Raw genomic sequence first — 18,596 nt, forward strand, 5'->3', positions numbered from 1 at the left:
AGAAACAATCCAAATGTTACTACTGACCAGTGGTGAATCTTCATATATAATAAGGCCGTCTTTAACAGAAGGTTGTAGGGTAAGGCTTTGTACAGTGGTATCCCTGAAATGTGGAAAAATAGACAGTATTAACTAAAAATACACAGGAATTTTAGTTACAATAAAACACAAAATGAATAAATGAAAAACTGAAGGCTCTCTTTTTCTAAGAGGAAAACATATCTTTTGGTTTTGTTTTTTTTTTTAGAATTCTTGAAGAACTTAAAACTGAGAACAATGCTGTGCCAGCTTAGTGGTCAAAGCTGAGTATCCCTGCCTCTGCCATGGCTTTCACGGTAGTTCTCAATTTCTCATAATCCCTGGAAACAAAAACACTGAAAAGTGAATCTGTATCTTTTGCCTGTAGGCACATTACTACTGTTACTACTATTTCTAATTAAGCACGCTTAAACTGTCGTGACAAACAGGGGAATCTTTCCAGAAGAACCAAACAGGAATTTGCAGTATCATAGTCAAATCATTAATGTTTTAGTTGCTCTTCTCCACATACCACCAAGAAAAAAAAAAAGACTAAACATACTCATGTGGAATTCTAAAAATCAACTATTTTTAGTTCTATATAAACCATACCAGATGGAATAATTTTTACTAGCACTTGCTACATTTTATATCATGGACAGTGTAAGCTCTTAGATGGGACAGAGGTTTTAATAACATAGTATTTCTTTTTGAAATTGTATTTGTGTTTGAATTGCTCAAATGACTTTTTTCCTTCAAATTTAAAATAGTGTTAATTAAAATCTCTAATGAGAATATTCCTTAATCTTCACTATTTTCATCTATTTCAACCACCATTGAAGGTACAGATAAATAAAAACCAGTTGCAATTCAGAAAGGTCCAGCAACAGACATCACCACACTGGATTTACCTATATAAATTATGTCCGTACCATAGGGAAAGCCCCTCCTGACTCTACGAAATACTCGTCAAAATCTTTGCCAAGATCCATAAAACCAACCCCATTTACCTTGGGGTTCAGAGGGATCAATGAGCTAAGGAATAATCCAGAGATGGGTGATGACAGAAGATCCCCGTGACTCCTACGGTTTCATAGTTAACGGGATATCTGATTCAACCTGAGGGCAAGTAGGCTATGCCATCCCTTTCCTCCTGTATTTCAAAATTTGGATTAGCCTGCGTCAACAGAATGAGGGACTATTCACGTGACATAGCCCATCAGGAGAGCCTCACTTACGCTGCTGGAGATCCACACGCCGGTTGACAGGTTAGGTTGGTAACCTTTGCACTGCATGTGAGATCTGATGCAACAAAAATCTCTTACCTTTCACAGCCATGCGTATAACAAAACTGTTTGCTTAAGCTAAGCTGACTCACTGTTCCAAATATCCACCTTAGTTCTATCTTTAATTTTGTAATACCTTGTAAAAAAATAATAATATTCTGATAAGCTCCGTGGGTACAGGAAATCAAACACAGTACTGTTTGCAGCAAACTATTAAATGGCCAGCTTCCAATTACAGTTTTAAACTGTCAGCATAACATGCAAATTTCCTTTATTTGAAACTGCTGTCAGCAGGATTTCTGTCCCTAAAACCTAATAATTTCTTGTTTAGCTTTAAACTCCTGATTGATTTATCCCAGTGTTTCCCATGCACAGGAATAAAGCATAGGGCGGGAACAGAGATTTTTAATATTTGTCGACTTCATCTGCACTTTAACCCAGGAGGGGAAAGGTTACAAAACTGGGATCGCCTCCACTTCATTTAACCCTGGTCAAATGAGGCCTCTCACAAGCAGCAACACTCCCCAAAACAGTAATATTCATATTGTATTCACATGCAACACATAATTTTTAAACCACCAAAATAAGCAGTAGCACTAATCTATTTTCTTAGAAATCCTACCATCGACATAAAAACAAAGCTTCTATTGCCATCCTGCTTGTCTACCCATTTCTACATTGGGCAGAGAAATCAATAATGGATGCAAAAATAACAATAAACCAACAACCATTGCTTCTGGAACACAGATTATTTAGGGAATAAATTCTCAGATTGTATCTATCAGCCTACCTCCATCAGCAGTTATCATTTCTGGTTCAATACTATACAGTCGCATATGTAGAAGAATTTTACAATGTGTAAACCAAACCCTAGAGTGTATGAAGGCAGTCACAGATTACTAATTAGTCAGAAATAATTCATGCAAAAATATTTTAAGGAATTAATCCAAAGAGAAAAGAGGAAGGATTTGTCAAACTTGAACTGTGATGTCTTTTAAGTAATAGAAAGGAGAAAATGGGAGGATCTAAGGCAAGCATAGGACAAGAATAAGGTAAAGAAAGGTGAAGCATTACAGGATACTTTACAGATCATAAATGTGCACTTAGCAGCCAACACATGAAAAAAATAAAGTGAACAGAGAGTGGCAGGAAAGGAAGATCTCTAGTGGTGGTGTGGATGGGCACAGGCAGTGACGGAAGAAAAGCCACAAATTTTTCTTATTTTATCTGTGGTTCCCTCCTTTATTCTACTTTGTTGTTATCCAGCCCTAATATTTTAAGGAAATATTTCAAGGGATTTGCAATGTATTATAGAACTAAATATACAGCCAAATATTAACTCCATTGGCTTGATGACATAAGTAAATACAAAACTCCTGTACTTGCTTAGGCTATTACCATTCAGCCATGTATATAAGAATGATTTTGCCAGGGTTAGTACAGATAAATGTTATTTTCCTTTCAGAATCATAACCTATGCAATTAGCTGTCATTAATTTCTGTTCTTCAGAAACCTAACATGACCTAAACACAGTAAAGAATGGCTAAAAATAATTTGCCTCCCTAGGGTTTTTTTCTTCTTCACTTTCCACTTTTTAATGAATTGTATAAAAGTAAAGACACTGAAATATAGAATAATAAAAATATGCTAAGTCTGAAATATTTCTGAACAATACGGTATGCAGATTTTCCTAAGTGTAAAATATGTCTGGCACTCAAAACATTAGACTGTAGAATTTCACTCCCACAGGAAAGGAACTAAAAACTGTAATTCACGTTCACTTATTAATATTAGCATCTTAATATTAACGAGGCTCTAACAAAGACATGAATATCAAAACCTCCTAATTTCATCACATTTGGCACCCAAGATGAAAACAGTTCTGACACAAAGAAGCAAGACTGGGGGAATGTAGAAGCGAGTGAGAAAAGCTGTCTGACATACTGTCATCCTACTCAACTAAACTGATTTGTCTTCTGATTGCAAAAGAAAAATATGAAAAGCTTGCTAATGTCTTTCCTAAGAACGTATTTTTATTTTTATCAAGCAAGCCATCCTCACAAGCTCTCCATAAAAAAAAAAGAAAGAAAAAAAAAAGATCTGCTACTGAAACTCAGCAACTCCTCTGACAGTACCACTCAATTCATAGTAGGACTTCTGGAAATTCTTTTGATGTTTTTTTTGTTTATTAGCTCACATCACTGCCTTTTATTTATTTTTTGCTACTGGTGCATTATTTACCCTAAAGGCAGCTTTTTCTGAGGTCTATAGACTTACTCGAACATACTACTCTGTGACAGTTACTATTTCTTTGACAGCAATGCCTTCTTTCTGGGGAAGAACTATGAGATGCAGCAGGAGAAGTTTCCATCAACCACAGAGACTGTTCAGTCCATTCCATCCCTGTCAATTTTCAAGATTTACCCAAATTCTATTAAATAACCGAATTTAAAAAAATTACTCCAGAAAGAGAGGAGAGGAACTGCACCTGATAGCTATTTTATTGTTTAGAATAGAATTCTCCTCTACACAAGTCCAATCAATGAGTTCTGCATTTCTTATTCCATTCATGGGAGAAACATTCTCTCAGGCTCTTTTCAAACAAAAATTTGGAGTTGTCTGGAAGAGCTGAATAGTTCTATCGATAGACCTTGAAACAGGGCCGGATGGGAGGCAAAGATGGAAAGAAAGTAAATCTCCAAGCATTCTGGATATCCTGTGGTGAGACACAGGAGCTGAAACTAACCAGGAGGAAAAATTAAGTATATATTCCATATTCACTGGAATCACTCCATCTTGACAAGTGCTGAAGAATACTGTCCTGGCTTTTGTATGTACTTACACTGAGGCTGAAAGGGTAAGAGAATATCTATGGAAGGCAACCTTGTGTTTTAAGGGCTGGTGCTCCGGGTAACAAGCTTAGATAAACCAGGTTCAGGTTTGGCCTTCCTCTTATTCTCCAAATGGAACTTTATGGTAGTTGAAAGGAAAAATCAGAGACACAGAATATATGCTCTAATAATTGTTGTTCTTCATTAATGCGAGATATCTATCTAAATACCTATGTACATAGATATATATATATCTTCTCAATTACATTTCAATCTGACTTGAATATACCCATCTGCTGTGACCTAATTTTAAGAGTATTTGAAAAATAATTAGGCCAAGGGCCATTTGAAGCTGTTAATTGGTTAGCTAATCCACTCATGGATTATCCTGATGAAGAGTAGGTGATCTTAACACAAAGAAAGAATCTGCATGACTTTGACATTTACAAATGAATTCCTTTAGCCAACCTATCATACAGCCATTGCATTGCATGATCTGACTGCTATGTTTAGGAAATTCTGAAATATCTGAAAAGCCAACCAGCTGTCTCATTTCTCTGTTAAAATGACACTGTAAAGCCTTTTTGACTTATCTGTATACACTGATAATTAAATCCCCATTTTTTTTTCTGTTAGTCCATTATAGCTACTCAGCAGGACATATATTTGTTTAAAATTCAAGAAATTATTTGGAGTGTAAAGGTCCTCATTACTCAGTATGACTGCGGGTGGCAGAACAAAGGCCAAAGGGAATTATATGTTTAATTCAGGTTATATGCTTAAGTTAAGTTACAGAATTACTTATATGTGATCCATCTTTCAAAACGAGATGCAACGTTTTCACATGATTTGTTATAACAACATAAGAAATTCACTCACCCTAGTTGTAAAATCCATAAATGAAGTAACACGACACCCTACAGCTCCCCTTATTGTGTGTAAGAATACATTTCACTGAGTAAACAGCGAGAAACTTATTTCAGCTTTAGAGGAAAATGAAACAACGGGATCTTCTAACCTAAGCTATTTCTCCCCAACAGCCACACAGCAGGATATTCAAGCTGAATTCAATTCCTACAAAAAGACAAATGAAGTAGCTCTCTAACACCTGGAATCTGGCAATAGCAGAGCTAGTCAGCCAGCTTATGAAAAGCTAACATTGGAAACAGAAACCATTAGCTTGCATGAACTCTTGGAAGCTTTGCATTGCAACTCTGTATTGATTGAAAATGTATTTAAGAAAAGGGGAAAAAACGACAACAGCAAAACCCGTAAAGACACCTATTATATGCTAGCCAATACATTCAGCGCTTCACAACATAAATCTTCATAACAAAAATATGTCATCTTATTATTTATTTCCAAACCTGAGCTGTGTAAAGAATAAAGCACACACTATGAGGTTACTGTACAACGTTAAAAGAAAATATTCTAGACGTATACATTCATGACTCAAAATCATCAGGAAAAATTACCTAGCCTTTTTTTTGTGGCTGCCAACATACAAATATACAACATACACACACATCTTCACTGTGTTCAAGGGATTCTGCCAATAAACCGGTGCAGCTTAAGAGCACTTGCTTCAACAACAGCCCACTACAGAGAGCGCTTTTCTGGGTTGTTCATTTTTAAAAACAGACCTGCAGAGCTATATCAGCATTTAAATTGTTTTACATGGTCCTACATTCTTTCAAGAGAAGATAACCAAATGCAATTCTGCGAACAAGTACACTGTAATTCTACAGTATCAGGTGTTCACCTGCGTCTTGGGCAAAGGAAGTTATTCCTTCTGAAACAACTTTTTGAATTAGAATTTAAAAAATCTGAAGTCAATAAATCTGAAAGGGTAGTTTTAAATTATCTCAATAGGGGAAACAGGTAATTAGATTTTATACTGATTACGTGTGCTGAAAAAGAGGGAAAGAAAATTAACATCTAAAGATTAATGGACAGTTTCTAGTAAGTATTGCTTGTAGGGACACCATAAGCTCATTTTTCTACCCCAAACCTCTCCATTAATTTGATTGTTAAAGATCACAGCAAAATTATGTTTATTTTGAAAAGGATAACATATGTAAACTCAGTTAATTTTTGGAAGAAAAGATCATCAGATTATTGTAATTTATTAGGGAACTAGAAAAGGCACAACACAGAATGTAGCAGATTCTTAAAATGAGCCCTGTATCACACTTTCCAATCATCAGTCACTAGAACAGAATAACATTGACAGGAAGATGCAATACACAGGTAAATACACAATTTACACAGGTAAATTCTTTGAAAGGAAATGTAACATTAGGAGAACAGAATAAGGTAGTGCAATATCTTCTAAAATAATAGTAAGATTATCAGATAACAAATAGAATTTCTATAGCAGTTAGTATTCTGTTGACAGTGGTGAAACATCAAATTTACAACAAAGCCAAATTGCTTTAGCATATATGTTAATGCCTAGAAAAGTGGAAAACAAGTTTTCTCAACTTGTAAGAAAAGATACCACATGGAGAACTAAGATTTAATATGTCTAATTTAAGGGCACAGCCCCTTTTACTTAAAAGCTAAAGAAGAAAACTTCCTATATTCTCTATTTTCATGAAAAGGCGTCAAACTATTTATAAGCAGTTTTAACTTTTTTGACCTTACAGAGAACAACTCTTGTACACCAGAAAACACTCCCTCTTTTTGTCATACGACTTTATGAAGATTCGTATTCTCTTTTTTGACAATAAACTAATTTCCTAGAAGATTATTTTCTTGATACACAGGAAGAGAACACTTGAACAGAACTAATCATTTCATATCTTCTGCAGATTCACTGAGGCTCTGAGCAGCAGAAAATCCATTCATAAGCCATCAATAAATTGTTGATGTAGATTACACTGCAGTCTACTCATCAAAAGCTTCTATTTCTGTAAGCGAGGGCAATGTTCTCACACAACTAAATAACTGCAGATCTACATACTGAAGACGTCAGAGTTGAGGCTGAGTAGTTTTACTTATTATGACCTCAGTGACAACATCTGTAGTAGCTCAGGGGGGATCCTGTTCTCCCACTAGCTGAGAGTAACCAAGTTCCCATTGCAGTGGAAAGGATCATTACCTTTCATTCCTGAACATTCTGAATTGTGTAGATGAATGCCTGTGATAGACACTCTGCAGAGGAGATGGTGGACTGTAATTTTTGCATTTCCTATGGCTGATCTATGGCTGAGACAGCATGAAGGCAGAAAACATCTCAGAGAAATTTCTGCTTAACAACTGCTCATGATTTACACTCATATCATAACAACAAATAAATGTTCTAGAAGTTATCAAACTTAATCTCATTACACAAAATGTTCTTATTTTTCTTGTTCTGAAAACAATGGTGAGTCTGAAGCTGTTTCTTAATTCCCTGAACTTTAACTACTCTTCCATACTGACACATTAGGGCATCAGCTAAGGACAGTGCAAATGGACTGCCCACATGGAACAACCACTGCTGGATTATCTAATTTTATAAAGATAAGATAAACTAATTTTTAACTTTTTTTTTCTTTTTTTTTTTTTTTTCCTACTGAACAATTTTGATTTAGCAAGACATACTACTACAACATGCCTAGAATAAGAGCCAGCTGGGGTCATCCAGCTGCTACCTTGCAGAAATTGTTAGTAAATCACAGAATCACAGAGTGGTTGAGGTTGGAAGGGGCCTCTGAAGGTCATTTGGTCCAACCCCCTGCTCAAGCAGGACCACCTAGAGCCACAGTGCCCAGGACTGCATCCCGCCAGCTTTTGAATATCTCAAAAATCAAGGAGTGTGATGTACACCAAACTTTAAAGAAAAGGTACTGACACAGAAAAATGAAAATTGTGCCTTCCTGAACCAAGCAAATGTGCTGCTTGGAACACAGACATTCTTTCCACAATTAATTTTTCTTAAAGGGACTACCAAGACAGAGAGAATTTTGTTTGCTATCAGAGCAATTAGGAGCACAACTCATGATGGCAGATAATAATTTCAGAGGCTTCCCGTTGCCAGTTGCTCTTTTTGGCTACATGACTTAAAGCCAATCCAACTCCAGCAGAACAGAGGTGGCAGCTTTCACAGGTCTTGAGTTGACACTATGTGTTCTCCACAGTATTTTTCCAGTTCTCTTTAGTTGCCTAAATTAAGATTTCAGATGAGAATAAATTACATGTAAATCTTTTTTTCCCCTTTTTTAAGCTCATGTATTAAAGACTAGAGGGGTATTTTAATTAAAGCTGAGATCATATAACACCATATGACTCCAAAACCTTGATGTATATATTAATCCAAATGCCTTTAGCATCTAAAACCTAGCATCTCATTTATACTAGCAGAAACTACTATAGAAAGTGAGTCACTGAATTTTACATCTTCCTAGCCAGAACCTAAGCATTTAGAAAACTTTCTATTAGAAGTCTCTTCACAATCAAAAAACAAACAAACAAACAAAAAAAGGAGCCATAAATCAAGCTTGCATTGGAAACAAATACTGTAGTTCTGTAATATAGTCTACACAAAAATAGTAACTTCAAGGAGGAGAAATCATTGTCATTAAAATTTAAAAGCAGCTTGACAGTATGACTTAATTCCAAACAGATGCAAACCTAAATGTTTCAATGACAGGTAAAGGACATTTTACTTCAGCAAAACCATTTTTGTGTGCAATTAGTTACTAATTTGATGATAAGAGAAGTAAAATTAATCTTTTTTTCTTTGATCACATCAAAGGAGCCAGCAGTCTAAAGTTCATGATACTTTCTTCTGACATTATCATGCAGGAGAGCTGGGAGCTTACATTTTTGTATTTATCTACTACTCTCATCAGTGCTAAGAAGGATTTTATAGTCTTAATAGGGCACGTGGTCTTGCCTGAGTCTTCTCTAAAGCTTTAAATTTTTTTTTCTTCTGTGGAATCTTCTTGGTCCAAGAAACTTTGTTATTTAAAGCAACGTATTATCAGTTTCCATGAAAATCTTTTTCCTGATTCAATGAAATTTGTTTTACAGATCCACAATTTAGTCTACCAAATTTAACTTCAGATTTTTGTGTAGAACCACTGGCAATTTCTTTCCACATCACTCACATGAGAGATGGTAGAAGTAGTAACAGCAAGGTTCATAAAATGATGAGGCTTTCCAGGGTTCACGCATTTAGGAGCGACACAAATACTTGACTCTGTGTTACATTTATTTGGAGGACATCAAAGTTTCTTAGAAAGTCAGCTGGGATGTGTTTAATTTCTATACAGATCTCTCATCGGCTTGTGACTGCACAGGCCTCATAGATTTTCACCTTCCTAGTAGCATGACGAATGCGTGCTCAAGGTGAAAGCAGTAAAACCTTAAAGTTTAATATTAGGCAAGGTAACGCTGTTGTTTGTTCTGTAACGTGTAGCCAGTGTCCTGGGTGCACAAAATGGAAACAACCATCCCAGCAGGGTAAACAAAATTTAGGATTTCTGTGCCGAAACTTACTCTTGCAGGAAAGGAGTGACTGGGAAATCCTGGCAGATGAAAGTTCTTCCTTAACACAGAAAAGCAGCAAGATGCTTCATAAGTGCAGTCCTACAGAGAGGCTGTGCAGAGCCTACCCCAAATTACCTGTTTCGGAAAGAGTCCTATAACGCCACAATTAATGCGATGAGAGAGTTGGTCAACTCCTGATCAACTCCTCATATTAGGAAGTAAGCAAGAGGAAGCAGCCAACTTTTTGAATAATTTATAAGCAAACATTTTTCTTAAACTCTTCCTTCCAGCTTCCTTCCAGTTAAGATTTTCAGTTTTATGGTTCCAAAATGATTTAAGAGACTTAACAATTTCAAGAAAATAAAACTTCTCAATGAGGTGCTGTAAGAGAGGTTAAGAAAAAGGATTTATAACCTTCATAAGCAATCGAAACCTTAAGGTCAGTCTGACCCTTCTCATGTGAACCAGTGGTAGAGCAAGTAAATACAGATGTTAGAAAGGATGTTTAAGGAAAAGCACTCTCTTTTTTCTGTCTTCTATCTCCTCTCATCATCTTGAAGTATAAGACATAAAACGTGAGATTTTAAAATTACTCCTGGTAATAGGTCATTGACTCTAAGGTAAATATTCCCTGCTTGAATGTCATTGACCACACATAGTGTTAGATCAGCAGAATTCCTTATACTGTTTCATCAAGACAATAAAAAAAAACAAAAAACCAAAACCCAAAACAACAACCAAAAACCAAACCAACAAAAACCCACCAAGCAAAAAACCCCACCCTAACCAAACAATCAACAACCAAAACCAAACCAGATTTAATGGCATTTTTAGTTCTTTTATGTTCCTGCTTGTTGGCAAAAGGGGTGAGGTATTTTTCTATAAAAGACACCTACATCAATTACATTGCATAACAAACTGTACTATACTACATCACAGCGTATTTCCCCCTTATTTACCTCACAAGCTATTGAAAGCAAACATTTCTGGAATATCTTCATGATTTTGGCACTTAAATACCATTTTAAAAAAAAGTTTTTGAAAAATGGCAATTAGATTCATAAATCAGAATATTTCTGAAATTCAGTCTAATTATTTTTGTCTATTATTTATTCACTACTTTTATTTGTTACATAACAGTACATTTTAGCAAAGATCTTCATTGTATTAATTTTAAAGCTCTTCTTAGATTTTTTTTCCACTCCAGCAGTTTCTTCTCTGGCTACATCTTAATTATAGCCACCAAGAAGGATATTTTATAGCTAAGGATATATCTCTCTACTCCAGAACAGATACTATTCAGTTGCAACACCCATTCTGTATTGGCATTATTATACATACACGCATATTACTTGTTTTATAGCAAATTATATGAAGTGACAATCGACACGGGCAAATTCAAGAACTCATGATGTCATCATCAGCCATTTTCTGACAGATTCACTCCCTCACTAGAAACTCAGAGCCTCAGGATACGAAGCTGACAAGTGCTACTTGTTTCCAGAGAGACTAGTTAAAGTGGAACTAGAGAGTCTGCAACCCAAATTCCAAGGACTAATGAGGTACTGTCTGTCAGACACATTTCTGAAAGGGCAGAGAATGTCCACCTTCATCTGACACTGAATTGCCTCCACATTTTTCAAGAAGAAAGCATTAATATTATTCCTTTCCCTTACAAGGTAATCAACTAAAATGCATGCTTTGAACATTCAGTTTCTCAAGATCTGTAATTCAGGTACATGAGCACCATTAAAAGTATGATATTTAGAAATACTTTCCTGTTGGCATGCGTAACAGTATTGATGGTAGCTAGCTAGGAAATCTGCAGAAACACCCAAGGCTATCAAAGATGAAGTGCACATTCTAGCGTATTTTCTAACAAAATACATCTATGCCATAAGCTACTGACTGCATTTCTCCCCACAAAATATCTACAAGCTTAGTAGAGAACTGGTTTGGGTTTTTTTTGTAAACTAGATCTTATTTTGTTTTGCAACCCAAAAGTGTGCACTAACAATATCACAATCCTTGTTTAAATGCACTAATAAAGTTTACCAAGGTATTATATAGCTGAGTTCTTAACAAAGTACTTCAAAACGCCACCCAGGAAATAGAAATTTCTGATTCTTCTATATTCATGAATTATTTTTGTAGAACTGCATAGGACTGCTCATCATTTTCTACTTCAATCTATCTCTAAAACCCTGTAACCATAAACAGTACTTTACAGAGCTTATAGGAGTTTCTCTTGACTAGACAAAAAAGGCACATTTTTTTTTCCTAGTGATGTATCAACTAGCATGCTGTAACTAATACATTCTACAGCCCCATCATCACCCCAAACATCGTGCTTATACAACGTTCTCCTGAGCTATCTGAATTTATCTTACTGTTCTGCTTGACCACACCTCACTGGAGAAAAATTTTTCAGAGACACACAGAAAGGCAGAAACACTGTGAAATAATTGGGATTTGCAAAAATGATAGTGTATTTTATCCAAAAGGAGCGGGTAGCTACTCCAAGCAGAGAAGATGGCAGGAAAGTTAACAGAAAGCTGAAAGTAGCAGGTCACAAAAGCGGTATTTTGCAAAGAAGTGATGGAAGTCTAGGAGAGGTAGTATAAAAGAAAACAGCAATAGAAAAGTGGTGAGATAGAGCTATCCAAGTATCAGGAATACAAGTACAAGACATTTGAAGACAAAAAGCTGGGGAAGAAAGTGAGAGAGGAAGTGTTACAGAGACTGTGTTGTTAAAGGGCAAAATATCAAAGATGTACGTTTTTATTAGCACTATTTAAAAAACAGTGATTATGGAAAGAGACAGGGTGATGAAGCTGGGAAGTTGAAGACAGAGAGGTAAAGATTAGGAATGAAGCTGAAAAGGGATGCAGTTCAACTGAAACTGAGTCTTCTAGACATATTCAGTCTTTATTTCAATTTATTGATTTAAAGTTCATGTCATAAAAAGCAGGCAGATAAGTTGATATAATTTTAGCTTTTCAATTGGTTTCAATTGGTCTTGAAGTCCATTTTTTAGCTTGCATATGAAAAAAAAAATCATTTTCTAATCCAAATGTTTATGGGTGAGAAAGAAATATATGTGCTTATCAGGAGTGCCAAAGGAAAAAACCAAAAAGTCTTTACTATGTAAAATGTTTCTTGTCTAATGAGTGATGTATTCAAACAAATTCCTTTGAACTTTTTCCCCTCACACAGTACCTCATGCTTAGGGAAATCTCTCCAGAAATGACAGCAAAATATTACTGTCTTCTTGAGCATGGTTTAACATCAGTATGCTCTGACTTCTACCTCCTCTTACATTAAGCAATGTGATTGCATTAGATTCTTGTACCCCCTCCTCAACCTGTCAGCTTATTGCCTCTGACTATAAAATGGACACATTCCTGTGGTCTGTGTGCCACCTACCTTAATAGTGTCTTTGTTCAAACAGTAACATCAAATTAAACTTCAGAAACCTGAGTTTTAAAACATGGGAAATCAGATTATAAACACAAAGTATGGAAATGTAACACATTCTTACCTATGCAGCTGTAAATACTCTCTGGGCCTGTTTAAAAGGTGAAGGAATCTGTCAACAATCTTGTTTTTCCCAACACCCTGCAGTAAATAAATATAATATTAAGACATAATATAGATGTACCCATTTAAGACTTATAAACAAAGAAAAGATAACTTCCCAAAACTGTTAAAATACTCTCCATATTCCCTTATAGGCAAATACAATTTCAATCCACATCAAAGAATTCCGAACACAATTTAATGATACATATTTTGTTTTACATATATATACACATATATATTTGCAAAATACTTACGTGTCTTACTAGGAATAACCAGAAATAGGATTGCGTCCCTATAGTTATGTCACACATGCCGATGCATCCTTTTAACTAACACCAGTTTTTTCCAGCCCTTTTATTTCACAAAGGTATTGCGAGGCTGTGAATGCTAGGAAGTTGGCTTGCACTTAATAGGAAAAGGTAATTCTTGGTGGTCATAGGAAACATCCTGTAACTGTCATTTGGAATTAGAGCATTGCCTTGGTAATATTTGCTAATCTCATTCCACTGGAGTTACCAAAAAAGGCCCAGATGGCATCAGAATTGGGCTGGAGATCAAACTGATCTATAACTCTCCTACTGCAGGATGTCTGCATTAGCAAGCTGTGCAGAACGATGACAGTGGCTTTATGAGGTGCATCAGGTGTTGCTAACACCCTGGTGTATCCTGTGCAAGCGGTTCAGGAGCTGGTACTTCAGCCCAAGCCTAGCCTGGTCCCATGGAAGGAATTAACAGAAGGCATGAATTAGGTGTGCTGCTGGAGAATATCCTTCACTTTAGTCTCATCCTAAGAGAATACAGGTCATACGTCCCTTGACACATATTAAACTGCAGTAAGGAGATTCCTTTCCAAAGTACATTCCTGATCAGGTCTAAAATACTAATGTAGATGCAGACCAAGATGACAGTTCAGATGCAGAAGTTCTTATCCCTCCTGCAAGGGGATAAATCCTGCAGACTTAGGGGATCGGAATGACAGTGAGATTGCCAAGGGTTGCAAAGGAAAAAGAAAAAGAATTAGTAGAAAGAAAAGTTCAATTGTAACCCAGACAAAAGCTGTTTGACAAGACACTGTCCCTCTGCTGAGATTCTCACTCTGACTGCATGAATGCATCTAGTAGTCCACACCACTGTAAAGCAAAGCAGATAAATATAACCAACAGAAAGATTAAAGAGATTAGATTAAACCAACTTGAGACCCGCTAATCTGTTTCACTTGGCATTGAAACAGAATAGGAGCATTCAGAGCCGCAAGTGATGACATTTATGACTAAGTTCTAGCTGAAAGATGGTAACTGCCAGCTGCAGAACTGCAAACTGTTTAAGCTTCTCAAAATGGGACCACAGTCTCTCATCTGACTACATTTATGAGAATGGAGAATCGTGCACATATGCGTAGTAGTTGAAGTCACGGAAAGAGAGTTCTCACCACGAGAGCAGAGGAAAAAATACCGCAGAGCTGACAAAAATAGAACTACCTAGATTCTACTGCGGACTCAACTCCAACACAGTAAAGCCAAATCAAGTTAGTGCTCTGCCATACGCCTTCTCATGAACCTTCTTCCATCTGATTCTTCAGAAGAATCTACAGCTTTACACACAGGTGTAGTAAGAAGCTGCAACACATTTAATATCTATCACCAGTCATTTCTGAAAATTGTCACTGGAAACACAGTTCTCCACTGCTTTGAAACAGGGAATGAAACTGTGCTAACAGATTCTTCCAGGAACTCAAAGAACATACCCACTTGGGGGGAAATACGCAGCTTCAGGAATTGCATCAGAAACATCAAAAGTAACCAGAAACAGGGTAAGAATCCTCTAGTAGCGCACACAGACAGTTTTATTCCCATATGTTTCCTACTACTTGCAGTCAGATACTTGAAATCATAAATGGGAGAATGAACAGGAATAGTCCTAAAGCCAAGCACAAAACACCCATGCTGCAAGCAGCTTCCTTTACTTTTCCTAAGAGAGCTAAAGACCACTGGGCAGATGTCAGCACACAGTTTTCTGTACCATTCCCAAATGGATTGCATATCCTTTTCTCTGCAGGGTGGGACTCCAGCCAGCTGTGGCAAGTACAGAGATGAAGAAATAGATCAACATATTGAATCAATGTAAAACATGCTTAATATCAAACAAAATGGTTACTGTAATTTTAAAAAAACTGGCTTTCATTTGCATTAACGGAAAGCGTGTGTGGTTTGTATGTTTATGATGGATTCTTAAAATTATGCCTGAAAAGAATATGTTCCCAACTACAAAATAATACCACTAGATTTTTTTATCCGTCTCCCATTCCACTAGAAAGAGGACCAAATAGCTGGTTTTGTGTATTTCTATCCATGCTGTTATCACCAAGTGTATTAACAGGAGTGCACCTCACTTTTGAGAGAATGCTCAGAGGACATAAGCATGGTGGAGAACCAATGTGGAGGAATGGAGAGACCAGTTACCAAAGAAACACAGTGAAGTCAGTGGGACCTGTGCCATGAACACATCATGCCCTTTCTTCATTTGTATTTGTGCATCTCGCCAGACTCCCTGCACACCTCCTTTCATTTCATTTTAAGTATACCTCAATTTCAGAACGTGATACATTTCTGAAAAGATGCATGCAGTATTCAAAAGCCAAAAGGCATTCCCACCAGATCTTAGCTATTATAAACACTTTAATGTTGCCCAACTTCTAGACTGAACTGCTTCAGAGAGTACATTATGTGCCTTCATAGAGGCTGTGGTGTACCACATAAAATCCTCAGTTGGCAACAGTAGCTGGAGCAAAGTTCAAGTCAAAGCTCTTTGATTCCATCCCTCCACATTCCTACTTCATGACAAGTTACCACTTCTCTTTGTCTCAGTTACTCCATTGAAAAGGCACGATAAAATAGAAAGGAAGGAAGAGACCAAAGCTATTCAGAAGGCTCTTTAACACCATTAAAATCTGTAAAAAAGAGCTTGGATGAGTTCCTTCCTTAAGTACTATTCATTAATGTAAGGCCAAGAAAAGTAGGTTTATTCCAAGCTCACCTGACCTTCATGGGATAAAGAACATGCCTGGTAGTCTTCTTCACGTGAACAAGAAATGCAGAAAATGCTAACCCATTTTGGAAAAAAACCCTCTGTAATGAGTTACTGGCACCTCAGAAACAAGAAATGACAAAAATGGCAACAAAGACACCCCCCTTTCCCCTGAGTCTACAGCCAGTGCCATGGGTCAAGCTGGATCTTCTGGATACCCGCATAGCTAGCAGTCAACTATTTAAGCAGAAAGAATCGGAACTACCTTTCATACGAACATACTAAAAGACTGAGTTGAACTTGGACTGGATTCAGAACATAATCTCATGTAATTTGCAATTATTGCAGCCTAAGGTAACATTCAGAGGACAAACCAGTTCGCCATTAACACTTGCTCTATGTTATTTATATACGCACTACTGCAGTTACTTAATTTAACGGAAATATAAACATACGCTAATTAGAAAGAAAAGAACATCTGTGTTGGTGTTTCAGCTGAACTGAATAAAAATATTTCAGAAATCAAATATTAGACAATTTTTATTCCGTCAGACATATGGGACAACTGAAATAGAAAAATGGGAAGTAAATATCTGCACTAATGAATAACAAAAAGGAAATTATGCAATTAGGAGGCAAAATAATCCCTTAGTTAAAAATTCTCTTAACTGACATTGTAAACACTTGTTACCAAGGATAAAATGACTTAATCTTCTAGCTGTAACTGCAGTTTCAAATATAAACAAGGCTGTTACAGGTCCCAGGAGGCATTTTGCAATTCAGGATGCAGCTATTACAGTAGTGGGACAAATTTCTCCCCTGCACAGCCCAACTAAAGTCAATAAAGTTATAGTCCAAAAGAAGAGGACCCAAGTTTTTGAAATTAATAGTTTGCCTCTTAGAAAAAAACACTATTGGAAAAAAAAAATCTAAACCATGCTGCCTCACTTTTATTTTCTTTTAAATGATTTGCAGGTCACACTGAAGCAGTTAAAGAGGTTGCCATGTTGTGCTCTTCAGTACTGCCGCCCTTCAGCTGAGACACTGCAATCACACCTTTTCCATGGCAGCACACAGCCATCCGGCATGGCAGGGCACCTGTTTCACTACAAAAGAATGAAACAAATTTTGAAACTGGTGAAAAGAGCTGTTTATCACTTTTTCACCATAGGAAATTTTATTTTATAATTAATTTAAAAATGGTATTATTAGGGAATGAAAGACAGTCTTGACTTTTCATTAAATTTTAGTATACAGAACCCTCATGTCAGAGTTCTGAGTTTGTGACTTCATAGAGTTATATCGATAGCGTCATTATCACCGAAACTTACGGCTGAACAATGAGAATTAAGAAAATGAAAACACTTTTGCTAACGCACAGTTTCTAACACTGGGTCTGGCACTGAACCACCTTCCATGCCCACAGCTTGCCTGCTTCTGCCAACAAAAACATTTGCAGGAATTTTGCATTTTGATTGAAGCTGCTATTTTTGCAACAGAGGATGTATTTCTGATTTTAAAAAAGAAAAAAAAAAAAAAGTACTGTTCTCACCAGAGCCACAAGCAGCACCTATACAGAACTCTCTCAAACACTCCAGGTGTTATTAAGCTCATCACTCCCTGCTTGGAACAAATGTGAATAATGCAGCATAATAATTGCAGAAGGTGTGTCACCAGCAGACACTAGACATTGCTACCAGAGGACCACTGCAATAGACCCTATCATTGCTACCTCGCTTGGATGTTAGTAACAAAAGAAAATAACTGCACAAAAGCAGTGGTCATTTACGTCTTGCCCCAGCTGCAATCTATATATTTATCGGTCACAACAGTGAATGCTCTGTGGTTTAGGATCTCATTATTTTATTTTGAGTTTATCATCTGGGGCATGCAAAAATTATGGTGATGGTAAAATAATAAAGTGTCACCATAAGAACAAATAAACTTAATCCCCTGATAGAAGTAATGAATTGAATGCTTTGGGTACATCTCTGACTACAGGTCTAGCTAGATAAGCTTGTAGAGTTTATGCCTTTTTCTGAATTTAACAACCTTCAACCCAGAGCCCTGTCAGGCTAAATACAACCTTCACATTTCCAGCGAGGTAAGACAATTGTGGTTCAGTGGAGAGGAACATATGAAAAATTTACAATAGAAAGAAACTGTGGGAAGAAGCATCCAAAAGAAAATCAATTCATTGATTCTTTTTTTATTCTGATTCTTCAGTATAACTTGTAAAGGCACAAAAGCAATAATGTAAGCAGAGACACATTTAAAGAGCACACCTATTCTCATATGTGCACATACTGTTATGACTGTAGCAAGTAAAAGAGAAATATTTTCCAAGTTTTTCACAACTGTCACACAGAATTCCTT

The 18,596-nt window shown here is 36.5% G+C and overlaps 1 protein-coding gene across 5 annotated transcripts in view; it reads right to left on the bottom strand.

Moving 5' to 3' along the window:
• The window catches only part of VWA8 (von Willebrand factor A domain containing 8), a 195,783-nt gene that overhangs the window by 91,523 nt on the left and 85,664 nt on the right, over nt 1-18,596 (bottom strand). For all 5 annotated transcript variants that reach the window (XM_075488851.1, XM_075488840.1, XM_075488830.1 and 2 more), the window contains exons 21-22: nt 13,156-13,232; nt 28-103 (exon numbers count right to left, since the gene is read on the bottom strand). In XM_075488851.1, the coding sequence (XP_075344966.1) occupies nt 28-103; nt 13,156-13,232 (153 nt within the window). The remainder of the gene's footprint in view (nt 1-27; nt 104-13,155; nt 13,233-18,596) is intronic.

This window comes from Mycteria americana, chromosome 1 (genome assembly GCF_035582795.1).
Source record: "Mycteria americana isolate JAX WOST 10 ecotype Jacksonville Zoo and Gardens chromosome 1, USCA_MyAme_1.0, whole genome shotgun sequence".
NCBI lineage: Eukaryota > Metazoa > Chordata > Aves > Ciconiiformes > Ciconiidae > Mycteria > Mycteria americana.